This window comes from Cnephaeus nilssonii, assembly GCF_951640355.1.
Source record: "Cnephaeus nilssonii genome assembly, chromosome: 22".
Taxonomy (NCBI): domain Eukaryota; kingdom Metazoa; phylum Chordata; class Mammalia; order Chiroptera; family Vespertilionidae; genus Cnephaeus; species Cnephaeus nilssonii.
In genome coordinates, this window is record NC_137093.1 from 28,863,585 (window position 1) to 28,879,489 (window position 15,905).

Below are 15,905 nucleotides of genomic sequence, written 5' to 3' on the forward strand. Positions count from 1 at the left end.
CGACAGTGATCTCAGGGGGTGGAAACCAGCTATGGGGTAATTCCCGTCTAGGACAACCTTCCAAGACCGGGTTCTGCTCAACCCGGACGGAGGTGGTCCAGATCCAAGCCGTCCCCGGAGCCATCGTCACGCCGAGCCCGCCGGAGGGTGGCAGCTCCCAGGCTCTGCTCGGGGACTTGGTGCACGGACCGTGGGCAGCTGCAAAGCCCTGTGTGGGTACCAGGTGTGTCTTTTGAGATCATGGGCTTTCCGTGTTCACCATGCGCCTTGTGAGCTCAGTGACTAAATCTGAGGAAGAGCCCTGGCCAGTGTGGCTCAGTGGATAGAGCGTTGGCCTGTGCACCGAAGGGTCCCGGGTTCCAGTCTGTTCCAGTCCCGACAAGGGCAGGTCCCTCGGGTGCAGGCTCCTCCCCGCCAGGGCCCTGGTCCAACCAATCCATGTGTTTCTCTCACATCCATGTTTCTCTCGGTCTCTCCCTTCCACGCTAAAAATCAATGGAAAAACATCCTCGGGTGAGGATTAAAAAATAAAAAAAGATCATCACTGATAATCTCATAAAAAAAAAAACCACCTGCGAGAGGAGCGGCAGGACTGGGGGGTTCAGACTCCCTGGTCCCCCAACTTCCCAGTCCTCTGCCTCCCAGGAGCCCCAATACCCCACTACCCTGCCCCCCTGGATTCTGGCACTCCAGTTCCCAGCGACCCCCCCCTCCCAGTCCCCAGATTCCCAGGATCCCCGATCCCCCAGTTTCCAGCCCACCAGGATCCCAGTCTCCCAGAAGCCCCGGTCCCCCAGTCCACCTGCCCCCCAAGATCCCGGTACCCCAGTTCCCAGCCCCCCCAGAGACCCGAACCCCCAGTCCCTCAGGATCCCGGTACCCCAACCTCCCAGTCCTCTGCCTCCAAGGACCCTGGACCAGCCAGGATCCCTCGATCCTCCAGGTCCCCCGAATCCCCAGCGCCGGGGCCCACGGAGCCGCGCCCGCGGCCCACGCTGCGCCCGCCGGCCGGCCCGGTTGCAGGTGGCGCATGATCCGGCGCCGCACTTTCGTCAGCGCCGCCGACAGCCACCTGGGAAAACCGATACTTAAAAAAAACGCTCTCTCTACCGAACACGAGAGCTCCTGCCGCGGAGGCGCCCCGGAGTGCCAAGGGCCGGAGCCGACTTATTTTTCCAGCGGCTCCCACGGCTCCGAGGGTTGGCGAATCTGCCGCACCGGCCCGCCGGAAGTGGGGCGGCCCGTCGCCGGAAGTCCCGCGCCCTCCATTTTGTTGCCCGCTATGGCGGCGACGCCCGGATCCGAGCCGGGATGCGGCACTTCTGACTGAGGGGGCAGGCCAGGCGGAGGCTTCGGGGGCAGCGGAGCGGCGCACGACAGAGCCAGCCGGGTCGCCGGGGACGCTGTCATGTACGGCGCGAGCGGCGGCCGCGCCAAAACCGAGAGGAAAAGTGGCGCGAAGGAGGAGGCCGGGCCGGGCGGAGCCGGCGGTGGGGGGAGCCGTGTGGAGCTGCTGGTGTTCGGCTATGCCTGCAAGCTGTTCCGGGACGACGAGCGGGCCCTGGCCCTGGAGCAGGGACAGCACCTCATCCCCTGGATGGGGGACAACAAGATCCTCATCGACAGGTCGGTTCCTCCCCGCCCGTCGGTCCTCCCCTTCCCCGGGTGTTGTCGTCTGACGTTGACTTGATGGCCGGGACTTGGAAAGGGGTGATCTGGAGCCGGCAGGGAGTCGGGGGACCCCCCGCCCCTGTCCCCACAGCCCCCCGGTGTTGGGAGGAGGAGGAGGACGGTGAAACCTGCCCTAAGGCTCAGGCTGGAGTCGGGCCGCGTCTGTCGCTGCCCCCGCAGCCCCTGGCGACCCGCACCCCGGGCGGGAGCCTCGATCCGGGGGCGCCCGTGTGAGTGACACTCGCGGGCCTGTGACACTTGATTCCCACGCACCCCTCCACCCCCACCCCCACCCCACCGCCGGCCCAGCCTGGGATGTCCGACGAGTTGGACGGATTCCGGCGGCGGAGGGTGAAGATGCCCGTTGATTGCAGGCCGGGCGGGCGGGCGGGCGGCCGGCCTGGTCCTCAGGGCGGGGTTCCCCGTCTCGGGATACCGAGGCGCTTCTTTTCAAATCGAACCCGCGCCTTTGCGCACAGGGCCCCCCCCCCTCGGGGTCGGGGTTCCTAAAGATAAATTCGATCTGAAAAGGGTGACGTTACATGATGTAGGTCGTTTGCTCCCCTCCATGTCTTCAGTCCCCCTTCTTCTCCCCCCCCCTCCTCGGGCCTTTTGTTTATTGGCTTCGTTGTGTTGGGGTTTGGGGTGTTATTTTTTTTGGGGGGGGAGGCCGTTTTGGCGACTCCACTTCTGGAGCCCGGACTGAAAAATCTAACCGTGACCACCAGCCCTTAAACTGTGGAACCCTCTCTCGGAGTGAATTGAAGGAAGCCCATCGTCCGAGAGGATTTAAAACTGGATTATTCTGCCGATCGCTGGCCCGTGCCTGTAGGGCTGCCCCCTGAGCGGGCCAGAATGGACACGTTCAGGACCCCGTAGGCCGCTCCCACCCCTGACCTCCGGTGTGGAGGTAGAGCTAGACCTCGAGGACGTGCAGGGAGGGTGGTCCGGCCAGGTCCGGGTGGACCCCGCGGCTCGGCGCTCCCGCCCGTCTCCACGGAAGCTGTGGCCCGAATGGTCAGGCAGCTTGCTCCTCCGGAGCGTTGCTCTGCTGTCTGTTGGGACAGTTCGGGAAGCGCCGGCCTCCGAGCCTCCCGCATCGTCCTGCCCGCCATGGGAGGCAGGTCCCCCAGGCCTGGTGGGGAGCAAACGCCGCACATGTGCCCGTGTATGTTCTCAATGACCAACACGTTTGTAAGTTAAGGAGGTTTACGCCAAAGTAAAAGTCCTCTTGCAGTGAAATAAAATGCAGTCACTTCGCGACCCTGGAGTTGTTGGCTTTTTGTCTTGAAAATGCCTTTTTTGGGGTCCTTGTTGCAAAAGTCAGATTAAAACATCGGGCAGACTTACTTTTGTCTGCGTCCGTGTGAGTGACCCCACGTCTGTCTGAACGTGGAGGTGAGACCGCCGGCTCGCTCGTCTGCTGCTGGGCACGTTGGCGGCACCGCACTGAGTCGGTTCTTTGAAAGGCACGGCAGGAAGTGCCTGTCTTACTCCTGATTGGCTGAAGGCCCTGTCGGCCCTGTCGGTGTGGATGTGTGTCCTGTACACCATTCCCTGGGGAGGTCGCGCTCAGCAGCGAGCGCACGCTGCAGCCTCCAGCAGTTTTGCCCTGGTCCCAGTGAACCTCCTTAAACTGCATGCCATGTCGCTGTTCCTATGTCTGTGTGTCTCTCTACCACGTAACCAGCACTTATTTCCTCAGCCAAGTGGCTAGGGGCCAGCCTGGCCACGATTTTACCTCCAATGGACGCACGTTTCTCTGGTGAAGATCTCTCCTGAGCGTTCGGGACTAGCAGAGAGAAGCGAGGAAATTTCGACCGTTGGGTTCTTACGGATAGGTATTTATGTATTCGGTTTGTGTGAATGTAAGCTGTGATAATTGACTTTCCAGAAAAATATTTTTTTTTGCAAATGACATTGAATAGTTGACCAAACCATAAACGGTAAGAACTGCCATGAAGTGGATCTACCATTTATGCTATTAAAGGATTGTTTACCTTTAATTATAACTTATCATGTCGTAGGAAAGAATTTAGACTTTGTTAAAATAACTTGAGTTTGCAAGTAGGTGAGATGTGGCTAGTCAAATTAAATATAAATCAGAGAGTAGTTCTTATGTTTGTTTTAATACCTTTATTTCTGTATTTATAATTGGTAAGTATCTATATATATAACCGCTCACACACAAACCACCCTGGACGGTAACTCCTCTCCACTGACCAGCGTGTTCACGTTGCAGGTACGATGGGCGCGGTCACCTGCATGACCTTTCCGAGTACGATGCTGAGTATTCCACCTGGAACAGAGACTACCAGCTCTCGGAAGAGGAGGCGCGAGTAGAGGCCCTGTGTGATGAAGAGAGGTATTTAGCCTTGCATACGGACTTGCTTGAGGAGGAGGCGAGGCAAGGTACTGCTCAAGAAAAACTTACTTAAGCCACAAACGTTTTAAAATTTTAAGTATTTAAATTTACTCCCATTCATTTTTTTATACTCACTCTTTCTGATATTATCTTGACAGTACCCAGTGGATTGGAAAAAAAGGCGTCTTTGCGTTCTGGGAGGACCTCAGGATAGTTTATATGTAGAGCCACAGAGACTTTTCCCAGCCTTTGAGGGCAGACTGGGATTTGACAAAACAAAAACCAAACTCTTTAACTGTTCTCCTTTAACAGTATCGTATACACTACAATTGATGTTCTTGTCTTTGCCTTCACAATCGTTAATGCGGTTCTTAATCCCAGATTTCTCAGCAGGAAGACATTTTCCACAAAAGACGTGTACTCTGCTGTCTGTGGTAAAACATACTGGCAGAAGTACACGCTGGTAGATGTGAAGTGGGAATTGTTAAACATTGCCTCAAAAAGAGGTGGAAAAGTGTGTTTTATGCTTTACTGATAGCTACGACTTTAGAAATATATGAAATTTTTCTCCGTAAATTTCCATTGTGTAATAAAGTTCTCATTTTTGTTCAAGAGGAAGAATATAAGCGCCTGAGTGAAGCCCTAGCGGAGGACGGGAACTATAACGCGGTGGGGTTCACGTACGGGAGCGACTACTACGACCCGTCCGAGCCGACCGAGGAGGAGGAGCCTTCCAAACAGAGAGGTGAGGCGGCCGGGGGTCCGGAGAGCATTCTACCACCTGGGCCCCGCCCCCCTCTCTCTCTCTCTCTCTCTCTCTCTCGGGATTGGCTGAAGTGGCTTTACTTACTGTGGAGGAGCATGGAAAACGGGAGGTGTTTCTAGAGGAAACGATGGACGGAGGGACAGGACCGTCACGCTCCCTGCATCGCTGTGTGTGGTGGTCGGGCCGGCTCCCGGGCCGGCTCTGAAGCTGTGTGTCTTCTTCCTGCACAGAAAAGAGTGAGGCTGACCCCGTGGAGGAGAACGAGGAGCCCTTCATCGCCCCCGCGGGACTGAGCGTGCCGCCGGACGTGGAGCTGGTATGTGCGCTCTGCCTGCCTGTCAGTCGCGGTCGCTGCCTGCTTGTTTACTTACTTGTTTTTCACATTTTCCTACAAAAGAGGAGGACACTTCTAAGACCCCTTCCGAAGACAGAAACGTCAGGCAGCAGTCATTACACCAGCTGCCCAGGTTCACATCCTTCCTCCCTCCCTTGACCTCATTGTACAGGAGAGGAGGAGCGAGTTCACAGCGAATTCAGCCTCGTTTGAAACGAGCCCACAGACGACGCTCTGTGAGGCCAGCTTCAGTATTACTTTTCCTCCTCTGCGACCACCAAGGTCGGAGTTCAGATCCGATGGGAAAGAACCAGAGGGTCAGGTTGTCTTCAGCACGTCCCTTTAGCTCAGGCGTCCTCAAACTATGGCCGCGGGCCACATGCGGGTGTTTTTGCCGTTTTGTTTTTTTACTTCAAAATAAGATACGTGCAGTGTGCATAGGAATTTGTTCATAGTTTTTTTTTTAACTATAGTCCGGCCCTCCAACGGTCTGAGGGACGGTGAACTGGCCCCCTGTTGGAAAAGTTTGAGGCCCCCTGCTTTAGCTTATTCTAAAGCATAGGGACAGCACCCGCTGGTGTGCTCGGCTGGGTCGCTACCAGGCACTGCCAGGAAGCATGGAGGCCTACGGGAAAAGTGTGAGGGCTCTAACCCAGAGCGGGACCCAGCGCACCCACTTGCATGTTCTCAGGTCCTGGGGTGCAGGCACGGCGAGGGGCAGCTGCAGGCCTGATGCTGACCTGAGCTGTCCGGTCCCTCCAGGCGCTCTTGCAGGCAGGCGGTCACTGCTTGTTGGGGACGGGCTCTGCGCGGTGAGAGCCCGGCAGCCACCGGGGTACAGCCCCACGGCCTGAAAGCCACGTCTGAGCTCACAGGAAAACCAGGTCGTTTATGTACTTCCTTTTTTAATGAGGTGATGACTTCATTTGGGGTTCACCTTTCTTTAATCCTCACCCAAAGACATGTTTTATTGATCTGAGAGAGACACGTCACGTGTGAGAGAAACAGTGTGTTGGTGCCTCCTGTATGTGCCCCGACGGGATGGAACCTGCATCCTAGGTCTGCGCCTGATAGGAAGGGAGCCAGCCTTGTGGTGTGCGGGATGGCGCTCCCGCCCACGGAGCCGCCCGGCGGCAGCGCCAGGGTCATGTCTGTGTTTGAGTCCTGTAGCCGTGGCCAAGAGGTAAAACCAGTCCTGTGAACTGTGCTTTCTCCCAGCCGCCCACCGCCAAAATGCACGCCATCATCGAGCGCACGGCCCGCTTCGTGTGCCGGCAGGGGGCGCAGTTTGAAATCATGCTGAAAGCCAGGCAGGCCCGCAACTCGCAGTTCGACTTCCTGCGCTTCGACCACTACCTCAACCCCTACTACAAGTTCATCCAGAAGGCCATGAAGGAGGGGCGCTACCCGGTGCTGGCCGAGAGCAGAGGGGACGAGAAGCAGAGTGAGTGAGGGGCTGGCTCCTCTCTTCGTGCGGGGGCAGGAGGGGGCCTGGGGAAGCACAGGGGGCCGCTCTCACGCATGCCACGCAAGCCTGCCCTTCAGCACCCAGCGTCCGCCCGCCCGGCCACGGAGGGTGACGGCACCACCTGCAGCCACCCCGCAGAGTGCGCAGGAGAGAGAGGGTGAGCATAATTAAATGGCTTTTAAAAATATATTTTTACTGATTGCAGAGAGGAAGGGAGAGGGAGAGAGAGAGAAACATCAGTAATGAGAGAGAATCATTGGTCGGCTGCCTCCTGCACGCCCCCTACTGAGGATCGAGCCCGCAACCCAGGCCTGTGCCCTGACCAGAATCAAACCCGGGACCCTCAGTCCACAGGCCCACGCTCTATCCAGTGAGCCCCACCAGTGAGGGCCATAATTAACGGTGGATGCCGTTGGACACACTGTCTCGGCTGAGCAATGTCCCCTCCCGTCTGGCCCTTGGCGTCGGCAGAGAAAGCCGTGTCCTGCCCCGCGGGCTGGGCCCGAGCCCACTCCTCCCGCGGGCACAGAGACGACACGTGGCTGCACTCGGGCTGTCGTCCTGTGACAGGTCTGAGTGTGGGGTTAGCACAGGGGACTCGGAGCCGTGTGCACGGACCGCGGGCTCTGCAAACGTCCGCCATGGGCTTTTCCCTCTTTAGCTGGAACACGGCTTTGAAAAGCAGTTGCGTAAATCTTAGCGCTCATCGTCTCCGTGTGTTGTAGTTTTAAAAATACCTGTTGCTGTTACTTTACGTTTCATAAGTCAGTAAGGAGTGTGTCTTTTTTGCTAATAAATTGAAATACACGACGGCTCTGCCTAGTGAGGGCTAGGCGAGCTCGGGCCTCCTTCCCCCGCTTTCTGCTGAACCCCTGGTGGCGGCGTGACCGTCTCCACCTGAGACGTGCGTTTCTTTTTTTTTTTTTTAATTTCTTTATTGATTAAGGTGTCACATATTTGTCCTCATCCCCCCATTCCCATCCCACACCCCTCCCCATGGATGCCCCAACCTCCTGTTGAACTTAACCATTGGTTAGGATCATATGCATGCACACAAGACCTTTGGTTGATCTCTCCCCCCTCCCCTCACCCTCCCCTATCCTCCCTCTGAGGCCCGATAGTCCGATCGATGCCTCCTTGTTTCTGGTTCTGTTCTTGTTCATCAGTCTATGTTGTTCATCATTTCCCCTAGATGAGCGAAATCATGTGTCACTAGAGATATACTTATAAGAATTGAATGTGAGACGAGCAATAATAGTTATGCTGACAGGCAAATGAATCAGTCTGTAGTGAGTTTCTTTCTGGACCAACTAGACGTGCGTTTCTTGCAGAGTCGGGGGTCAGCTCTGACAACGAGGACGACGAGGACGAGGGCGACGGCAGCTACCTGCACCCGTCTCTCTTCGCTTCCAAAAAGTGTAACCGCCTGGAGGAGCTGATGAAGGTTCTTACCTCGTTATTGAGCTGTTTTTATTGCATCACAAAACTGATTTAGTTTTAGAAAGTTATTAAGAAAGCATTTCTTTTATATAATAGCTGTAGCCTATGTTGTCATCATTGAGGTCTATTTTGCACTGTCCAAAGGAGTTTGCTTTCTTATGTATCTCATTTTATAAAACTCATAAGCAAATCATTTCCATTTATTAAACTGCCATTGGGGCAGTTAGAAGAAGTGAAACGTCAGTTAAGACTTGGAGCTGGCTGTGCAGAATCCATCGGGATGGGGTCGGGCCTTACAGGTGTGCAGAGGGTGTGCAGTCCAGTCCTGGGCCTGCCTTCTCCTTTCCTCGGCTGCTCCTAGGAAGATCGAAGCCATCTGTCTGCTCAGTTCTTCGGGAATCGCAGCTAGAGGCTGAGCCAGCTAGTCAGGGCATGCGTGGGTGTGTGCGTGCGTGCGTGTGTGTGCATGTACATGTGTTCCCTGAAGCATGCATGCTGTGTCTGGAGTCAAGCTGAGTGTGACCATGCTCCCTTCTGTCTGCAGCCTTTGAAGGTGGTGGACCCTGATCATCCCCTCGCCATGCTGGTCCGCAAAGCCCAGGCCGACAGTCCTGCCCCCACCCCTCCCTCGGCAGAAGGCGCAGCCGGGCAGCCCTCCCAGGTGGAGTACACCTCTGACTGTGAGTACCTCGCTGGGCGCACCGTACTGGGCGCACCGCACTGGGCGCCTCCTCCCGCGCCAGCTGCAGGGCTTAGTCAGCAGGGTCCCCGCGGGCGGGAGGCAGGCAGTGCAGGCGTGTAGAGGTGCCGTCCGGAGCATGCGGCTCCGTCCTGTGGTTGTTGCCACCTCCAGCATCAGCTCTGGGTTCCAGGAAGGACGAGCGCGGGGGCGGGAAGCAGGTGCCGGTGACCTGTCCTCTTCAGAGACCTCCCGGAGCCGGGCCAGGGCTTCCTTCTGCTCGCGGGGCGGTGTCGGTGGCCTTCCTGTCCGGCCGCAGAGGCTGGGGAGCGGGCTTCCAGCGTGGCCGCCCCGATAGCCAGAGCTGTGTGGAGGGGGAGCGTGGACGTGGGGGATGGGCCCTGCTGTCCGTCACGCTCCTTCCCTTCAAGGACGTGCGCCTAGAACTGGTTACGGCTCCACTTCTCTTTCTCGACTTGAATTACTTAAGGATTGTTCATCGAGGGCAGATCTCAACATTCTCTCCAGGAAATCATTGAAAATATTCGACCTTGGTCTCACTATCAGCTCTATTTATTTGTTTTTCTATTTTTTAAGATATATTTTTTATTGATTTCAGAGAGGAAGGTAGAGGGAGAGATAGAAACATCAGTGATGAGAGAGAATCATGGATCGGCTGCCTCCTGCACACGCCCTACTGGGGATCGAGCCCGCAACCCAGGCATGTGCCCTTGACCGGAATTGAACCTGGGACCCTTTAAGTCCACAGGCCGACACTATCCACTGAGCAAAACTGGCCAGGGCTCAGGTCTTTTAAAATTATTTCCTTCAGGGATTAAATACTGATAGGGAGAAGAGCCTTTATCACAGCCACAGAGCTCGCTTATCCAGCTCCTTCATGTGGAGAGGCAGGGCAGTGGGCCTGAGAGGAATGCTCTCAGCGCAAGCCACTCGTTCCTCGGGACCAGGCTCGGTTAACGGGCAGCTGTGCCCTCTCGCCGTCCCTGGCACCGGCATCGATCTTGCATCACTTTCATGTGCTGAATTAACATTCCTGGACTTGAAGCTAACCCTGGGACTTGAGTGAACCCAGTGCATTGTCCTGGAAAACCTCTTATAGAACTTAGTGGTTTCTTACACGAGTAGATCAGGTCAAACCACGTCTCTTTGGATGTTGAAAGTAAAGAGCAGGTCTGGCGTCACACAGCTGCCTTTCCCTGCTGGTGAAGCTGCGCATCGGAGCCTGATGCGGATGTCGGCCACGGTGATCCCGGGCTGAGGCCTCTGAACGCCCGACGCCCCTGCTCTCGGCGGGGTTTTGTGTGGGCAGCTTGCACCCATGAGTCGGGCTCGGGGACCAGGAGCTGTGCCCCCGTCTCCCATCGTCCAGGTGTGCGTTCCCTGAGGGGCAGCTCTCCGGCTGCCTGCAGCTCCTCTGCCTGCACTGGCACTGGGTCCTGCAGCCGTCGGACTGCGTGGCCGGGGAAGGAATAGAAGTTCAGGGCAGGCGACATGCTGGTTACCCGCTGTGCTTACCGCTAGTCTGCAAACCCACAGGGCTGGGCAGGAGGGGCAGGCCAGCGGGCAGGCTGAGAGGCCGTGCGACTCAGGAGTGACCACGCGATGCAGAGGGGCCGCAGGTTTCCGAGGCTCCCGCAGCCCCGCTACGCCCAGCAGGGCCCCAGAGGCCAAGACGAGCCGTGGAGAACCCTGCACGCGCCCTACGTGGGCCTGCGGGCCAGCCCCCAGCTGTGACGGCCTGGCTCCCGGCCCCCACGGTCCCCAACCCCCGTGAGGAGCCACCCTTCCCCCCTCCCCAGGCGGGAGAGCGTGGCAGCGTTGGGGGTGGTCCTGGTGTTCCGGCTCAGGTTTTGGTCATGCGCCCTGCGAGGGCCAGCCTCAGTCTAAGCTGCACAGCCCGGCAGAGATGACGAGCCGGTGCCGGCAGAGCCGTGGTGGGCGGGACGTGGCTGCCGTGCAGGGTAGGGATCCAGTGCGAGGTTTTCCAGAGAAACAGGAAGTCCAGGATGTTGAGTGACAGATCAGCTTACAGAGGTCGGCAGTGAATTCACATCTTGTGAAAATACTGGGTCACATGCCGAGGGCGCCAGAGCCGCTCCATGAAGACTGCGTAGCACTCGCTGGTCAGCACTGCTGGAGCCTGGGGAGGGCGGACAGGCCTGGGCTCCGGGGGTGGGAGTGAATGGTGGTGCAGAGCTGAGGCCTGGGGCCGACCCTCCCACGAGAGGGCTGTGAGGAGGGGCAGGGCCAGGGCCTCGTGGAGAAGAGCGTCCGCATGGGCCCTTCGGGCCACTTCAGCAGACGCCTGTTCAGGGCCCTGGTCATCGGGGGGCGGTGGCTGGAGGGTGGGGCGCTGGTCCGGTTTCCAGGAAGAGCCGTGGCTGGCACACTGGCTGCAGCTCAGAATGACCCGAGAGGAAGGTGTGAGCACCTGTGCCAGGTTCTCCGGTGTTGGCTTCACTGTGGCAGACTCTGGTGTCTAGCAAGGACCTGGGAAGTCTGGGGCAGAGGCACCGTGAAGGGCGAGCGCCCGTCAGGTCACAAAGTGGGAGAGCCCCTCGCCTCGGGGCAGCCCGTGGATGAGGCGGGCACAGGCCTGGGAGCGGGGCTCTGGGTTAACTTCATTCACTTCCAGGCTTTCCCACGGCTTCGCCCTCCGCCAGCGGCCCCCCCCTCCCCCGGGCAGTTTCCTTAAGCAGTTGACCTTTCTTCTGTCTTCCTAAGGATTCAGTTTCATTTCCACAGAATCAGTAGTTCTTTCTCACTCGTTTCATCGTTGCCATAAAGTTTCATTAGATACACAATTACAGTAAGGTCAACTGGAAAATAGTTTAAGAGGAAAACTGGTGGTAAAAGCAAAAAGTCCCAGCTGTCTGCGGAGGAGCGGCTGTGTCCTCCTGTGGGTGGTGGTCAGGGCCGCACACTCAGCCCACCCAGGAAGCCCAGCGGCAGGACTGAGTGGGACCCGAGACAGCACCCAGGGGGAGGAAGTGCCCGAAAGGGGGGCGCCCCCGCTGGCAGGGAGGCCGAGGTCCACCTCGTATCCAACAGCAGAATCTCTTCCAGATGTGAGTGCCAGATGTGGAACTCCGGAAACAAGGCCCTTTAACAGATAAAAAATCCTCTATTTTAAGCCCACAGACACATTCAACGAAGGGCAAATGTGGAACTGTTGAGAAAGCAGAAAAAACTGTCTAACATACAAACAGCCTTTATGGCCAGGATGGAAAACGAGGGCTAATACTCCAGCAGAAACGCAGCGCTCAGTGCGATGGGCCAGAGCAGCGGCCGCGTGGAAACGGGGGGGCGGGGGGGGGGCTGCGTGTGAGTGGCTCGGGCGCGGCGTTTCCTTCTGCTGGCAGGGGCTTCCTGGGTCCTGCAGCCTCGGAAGAAAAGCATCTGTCTTACTTTCACGCCTCGTACCTGGAAACCCTGACCGCCGGCAGGAAAGCGAACACGTGCTTTCGCTCGCTCGCCTGACCGTGAGCTGTCCTCATGCCTTTGTCTCTGTGATGACTTGTCTGCGGCTGCCGAGCTGTAAACCCCGCGGAGGAGCCTCATAGGAAAGGGGATCACACAGGAGGCGTGTCACCGAAGTGCCGTCCAATAGGACAGCACGCAGATCTTTAAAAACAAGCAAAAACGTTAATGAAATGCTAACTTTGTTTTTCTGATGTTTCATTCTATAAATAGCGTAAGTGAAATTAAATCACATCATGGGCTGGATTTGCTATTTCCTTCTGTCTTTTTTTTTTTTTTTAATGTGGTTTGGCTGTTGTGTTTATAACATTTTCTTTCTTTCTGCAAAACCATGACCTTGAAGTGACTTTCCAAGCCCTTTTTTAAAATGACTTTATTGTTAGTCAAGAGAAGTAGAAGAAGAAAGTAAAAATATTGCCCAAGACCCCACCATCCAAAATAGTCATTTTCCCATTAGGGGAACATCATGACACAAGTGGAAAAACAGGTAATCGTGGTGAGTGAAGGGGGAGAAAGAGGAGCTCACATTGTGCAGTTCACAAATCTGTATGTGAGTTACGGCCGTGTGGATAGAAATACTAAAGTGGAAATTTAAAAACTCTCCTTGAATTTAACACAAGAACCTTATAATCAGAGAGAAGTAACTGCCTGTCAGTGATTCAGTACTAAAGATTAGGAGAACGTTAAAGAGGTAGAAGCTGTAGGGGTTTTAAAGCTGTATTTGTTACCTTGGGTTTTATTCACTGTGAAGCTGGAGGAAGTTAGTGTTCATGAAACACCTTCCCTCACCCCTCACCTCCTGTGTTTGTGGGAGCGTGTCTGTCCCACAGCTGTCCCTGCAGCTGTAACGCCCTCGCTGGTGCGTCTCAGCTCACGGTCCCGCGGATTTGCTCTCGCCACAGCTTCCCCTTCCAGTTCTTCATCCCGTTGGTCTCTTGGGGGTTTGGGTTTGATAAACAAGGAACTTTTTACAAGAGCCCTGTCCCGTGAGTTCTTCCGTACGTGAGAAATGCCTGCCTCCGACCCTGGCGTGAAAAGGAAGTCGCGCCTGAGTATAAGAGGCTTGGGAGTGTTTTCTTTCTCTGTGACCTTCGCAAATCAGTCCGGCTGGTTCTTCCTGACTTGGGGACGCCGGGCGTGGGGCTTGCCGGTGGGTGGTTTTCGCTAACTGCTCTCGGGCGCTGTTCTCAGGTCCCTAGTGTTTGGAAATGTCTGCTGCCTCTTGACGTGTTGGCAGTGTGGCAGCCAAGGACACGGCTCTCACACGGGCCGGGAAGCGAGGGGCATCGCTGAGCGTGTCGGCTGAACGTTGCTGTGAAAGGCGGGTCGGCTCGGTCTTCCCTCCCTCGCGGGTGGGCGGCGGCGGCGGCTCTGACTGGACACCTGCGGCATTCGTCCTTTGGTTCTTAGGTTTGACAACTGCCCAGTTCCCTGGAACACGGCACCGCAGCCGGCGTCTCCTCCCCAGGAAGCTCTTTTGTTCACCCTGAGTGTCGGCCGTCGGCTTCTTTGCGGAAAGACGCCGGCCTCCTCCTGGGGTTGTCTCTCCTGCCCGTCTTTGTCCGTGTTTCTTGGCCGTCAGCACGACCATTGCCGCCCGCCTCTGTGTCGGTCACGTGGCTGTTCAGCCAGGCTCTTCTGTCGGTGCGGGTGAAAAGCAGTGGCTCTGTCGTGGTGGTCTCTGTACGCCTCCCGACGCCATCGTCCCACGCTTCCGGTTGTGCCTTCTGTCTGGTGTGACGATCCCTCACAGCCTCCTGTGCGGGCGTTGTTTCTCCCTCGGGGGTGTCTGGGGGTCACGGGAGGGAGCAGACGAGCTGCATGTCACGTGCAGGGCCAGCGGCCATCGCTCCTCGTGGCCTCGGTGCCCGGCCCTTCTCAGTTCGATGGTGTTCAGAGGGGTGGGCGCCCGGTGGAAGGCTTGTGCGGGAGCGCTGTGGGCTTGGCGCTGTGAGGAGTCTGGGTTCGTGTGGCTTCTTCCTGGAGAGCGGAGAGAAAAGTGCCTCCTGCGAGGGCCTTTCGGGGACGGTGAGCCATGACCCGCGGCAGCAGTGAGGCGGCTGGAGGGAGGGGGCGGCGCCGGGGACCCTTGGCTGCAGGCGTGGCCCTCCCCTCCTGAGCAGGGTCAGGAGTCAGTGACTGGCAGTGAGTTGCGTTTCGGGTTTGAATATCTATCGTGTTGACTTCGGGGTGAAAGGAGCGTAACTGACTCCAGTCGGGGCTGCTGCCGTCGAAGGACCTGGAAGCCCTCGTGGGTGACCCTCCGACGTGACAGACCTTCCTGGGTCAGTGTCCGCGTGGAGGCAGTGTTGTGGGTTACGTTAGTAGTGGGTCACCATGAAAGTAACTTGTTCTGACGTTGGTCCGCCAGCCATGTGAACAGAGGGTCTCGTGGGCGCTCAGTGTGGGGAGCGCCCGTGTGACAGGCACTTCCACTGCACACGTTGGCACCAGGCCGTGCCAGGCCGGGAGTAGTGGACAATGGGGTTCCCGTCACCGTGGGCCATTGGAGACGGTGAGCAAACAGCACCGCCGAGGCGGGAGGAAGACGGCTGGGAGGGGAGAATCAAGGGCAACCAGGGGTTAAAGTCACCACGCAGACCAGACTCTCGGGTCCGGTGCTGGAGGCCCGGGCGATGCCTGGGTGGCGATGGGTGGGCTGCAGGAGCAGGCAGCCGGGGTCGGTGACAGCGTCATCTTGTCCCTGCTTCTCAGACGTGCTCAGCTCGTCGCCCCTCGGGAGCACGCGCTGTCTCCGCTCCCAGGAGAGCCCTGGGCTTCAGAGAGCTCGCTTTCCCAGGACTCAGGAAGCGGCCTCCATTCCGCAGACAGGCGGCTGGTCTTCCGGACTGGCTTGCGCAGGGGGTGCTCACAGCCCGCCCCAGGCAGCCTTTCCGGAGAGGGTGTCCTCCGGGAGCTAGAGTCACAGGAGGTCAGGGTCAGGTGGAACCATCGAACGAATCTCCAAACGGGCCTGAGTTTGCAGGAGGCAGTTGAACAGAGGCGTGTGGAAGGTGACCAGGCAGCTCTCTGCCCCGTGCAGGCTGGCTCTGCTTCCGAGCACACGCAGCGCACACGCAGCGTGGGGGACGTGCTTCTGAGCGCCTGACGCCTTCGGCAGCCGGGTTTTCCTGCAGCTCCTGCTCTCGAGAGACGCGCCCCCGTGGACGTCGCTCCCTGGGGTCTGTGGGGAGCAGGCGTGTGTGGTGCTCAGGTCCCGGAAATGTGGAGCGACGGTGCGGTTGGAAGTGGACAGTGACGCCGCGCTGGGTGGGTGGTGCCCCCTCGTGCCGCGTCGTGAGCCTGTCCCGTGCCGCTCTCACTCCAGCCGTGTGTTCACAGCGACGGTGGCTGCCATGTACTACAGCTACTACATGCTCCCGGACGGCACCTACTGCCTGGCACCGCCCCCCCCGGGGGTCGACGTGGCCACGTACTACAGCACCCTGCCGGCCGCGGTGGCCGTGTCCAGCCCTGCCGGAGTGACAGCCACTGCCCCGCCGCCGCCCGGAACCACACCCCCGCCGCCCCCCACCACCGCGGAGACGAGCAGTGCGGCGACCTCCACCACCATCACCACAAGGTGCGCCCCCACCCGGGTCTCCGGTGCGCCTGTGGGGGGGGGGGGGCTTTGTCACCCGGGTGACCTGGAGCGTCTGCTCTCTGAGTGTTCATGATCCA

The 15,905-nt window shown here is 57.9% G+C and overlaps 1 protein-coding gene across 2 annotated transcripts in view; it reads left to right on the forward strand.

Moving 5' to 3' along the window:
• Positions 1 to 1,273: 1,273 nt before the first annotated feature.
• The window catches only part of SFSWAP (splicing factor SWAP), a 29,838-nt gene continuing 15,206 nt past the window's right edge, over positions 1,274 to 15,905 (forward strand). The window contains exons 1-8 of one of the 2 annotated variants that reach the window (XM_079762641.1): positions 1,274 to 1,626; positions 3,914 to 4,083; positions 4,650 to 4,781; positions 5,033 to 5,118; positions 6,355 to 6,580; positions 7,936 to 8,048; positions 8,589 to 8,724; positions 15,567 to 15,807. In XM_079762641.1, the coding sequence (XP_079618767.1) occupies positions 1,409 to 1,626; positions 3,914 to 4,083; positions 4,650 to 4,781; positions 5,033 to 5,118; positions 6,355 to 6,580; positions 7,936 to 8,048; positions 8,589 to 8,724; positions 15,567 to 15,807 (1,322 nt within the window). In that variant the 5' untranslated portion in view covers positions 1,274 to 1,408. Of the gene's footprint in view, positions 4,084 to 4,649; positions 4,782 to 5,032; positions 5,119 to 6,354; positions 6,581 to 7,935; positions 8,049 to 8,588; positions 8,725 to 15,566; positions 15,808 to 15,905 lie in introns of both variants that reach the window. The other variant, XM_079762642.1, reaches the window with a different exon arrangement.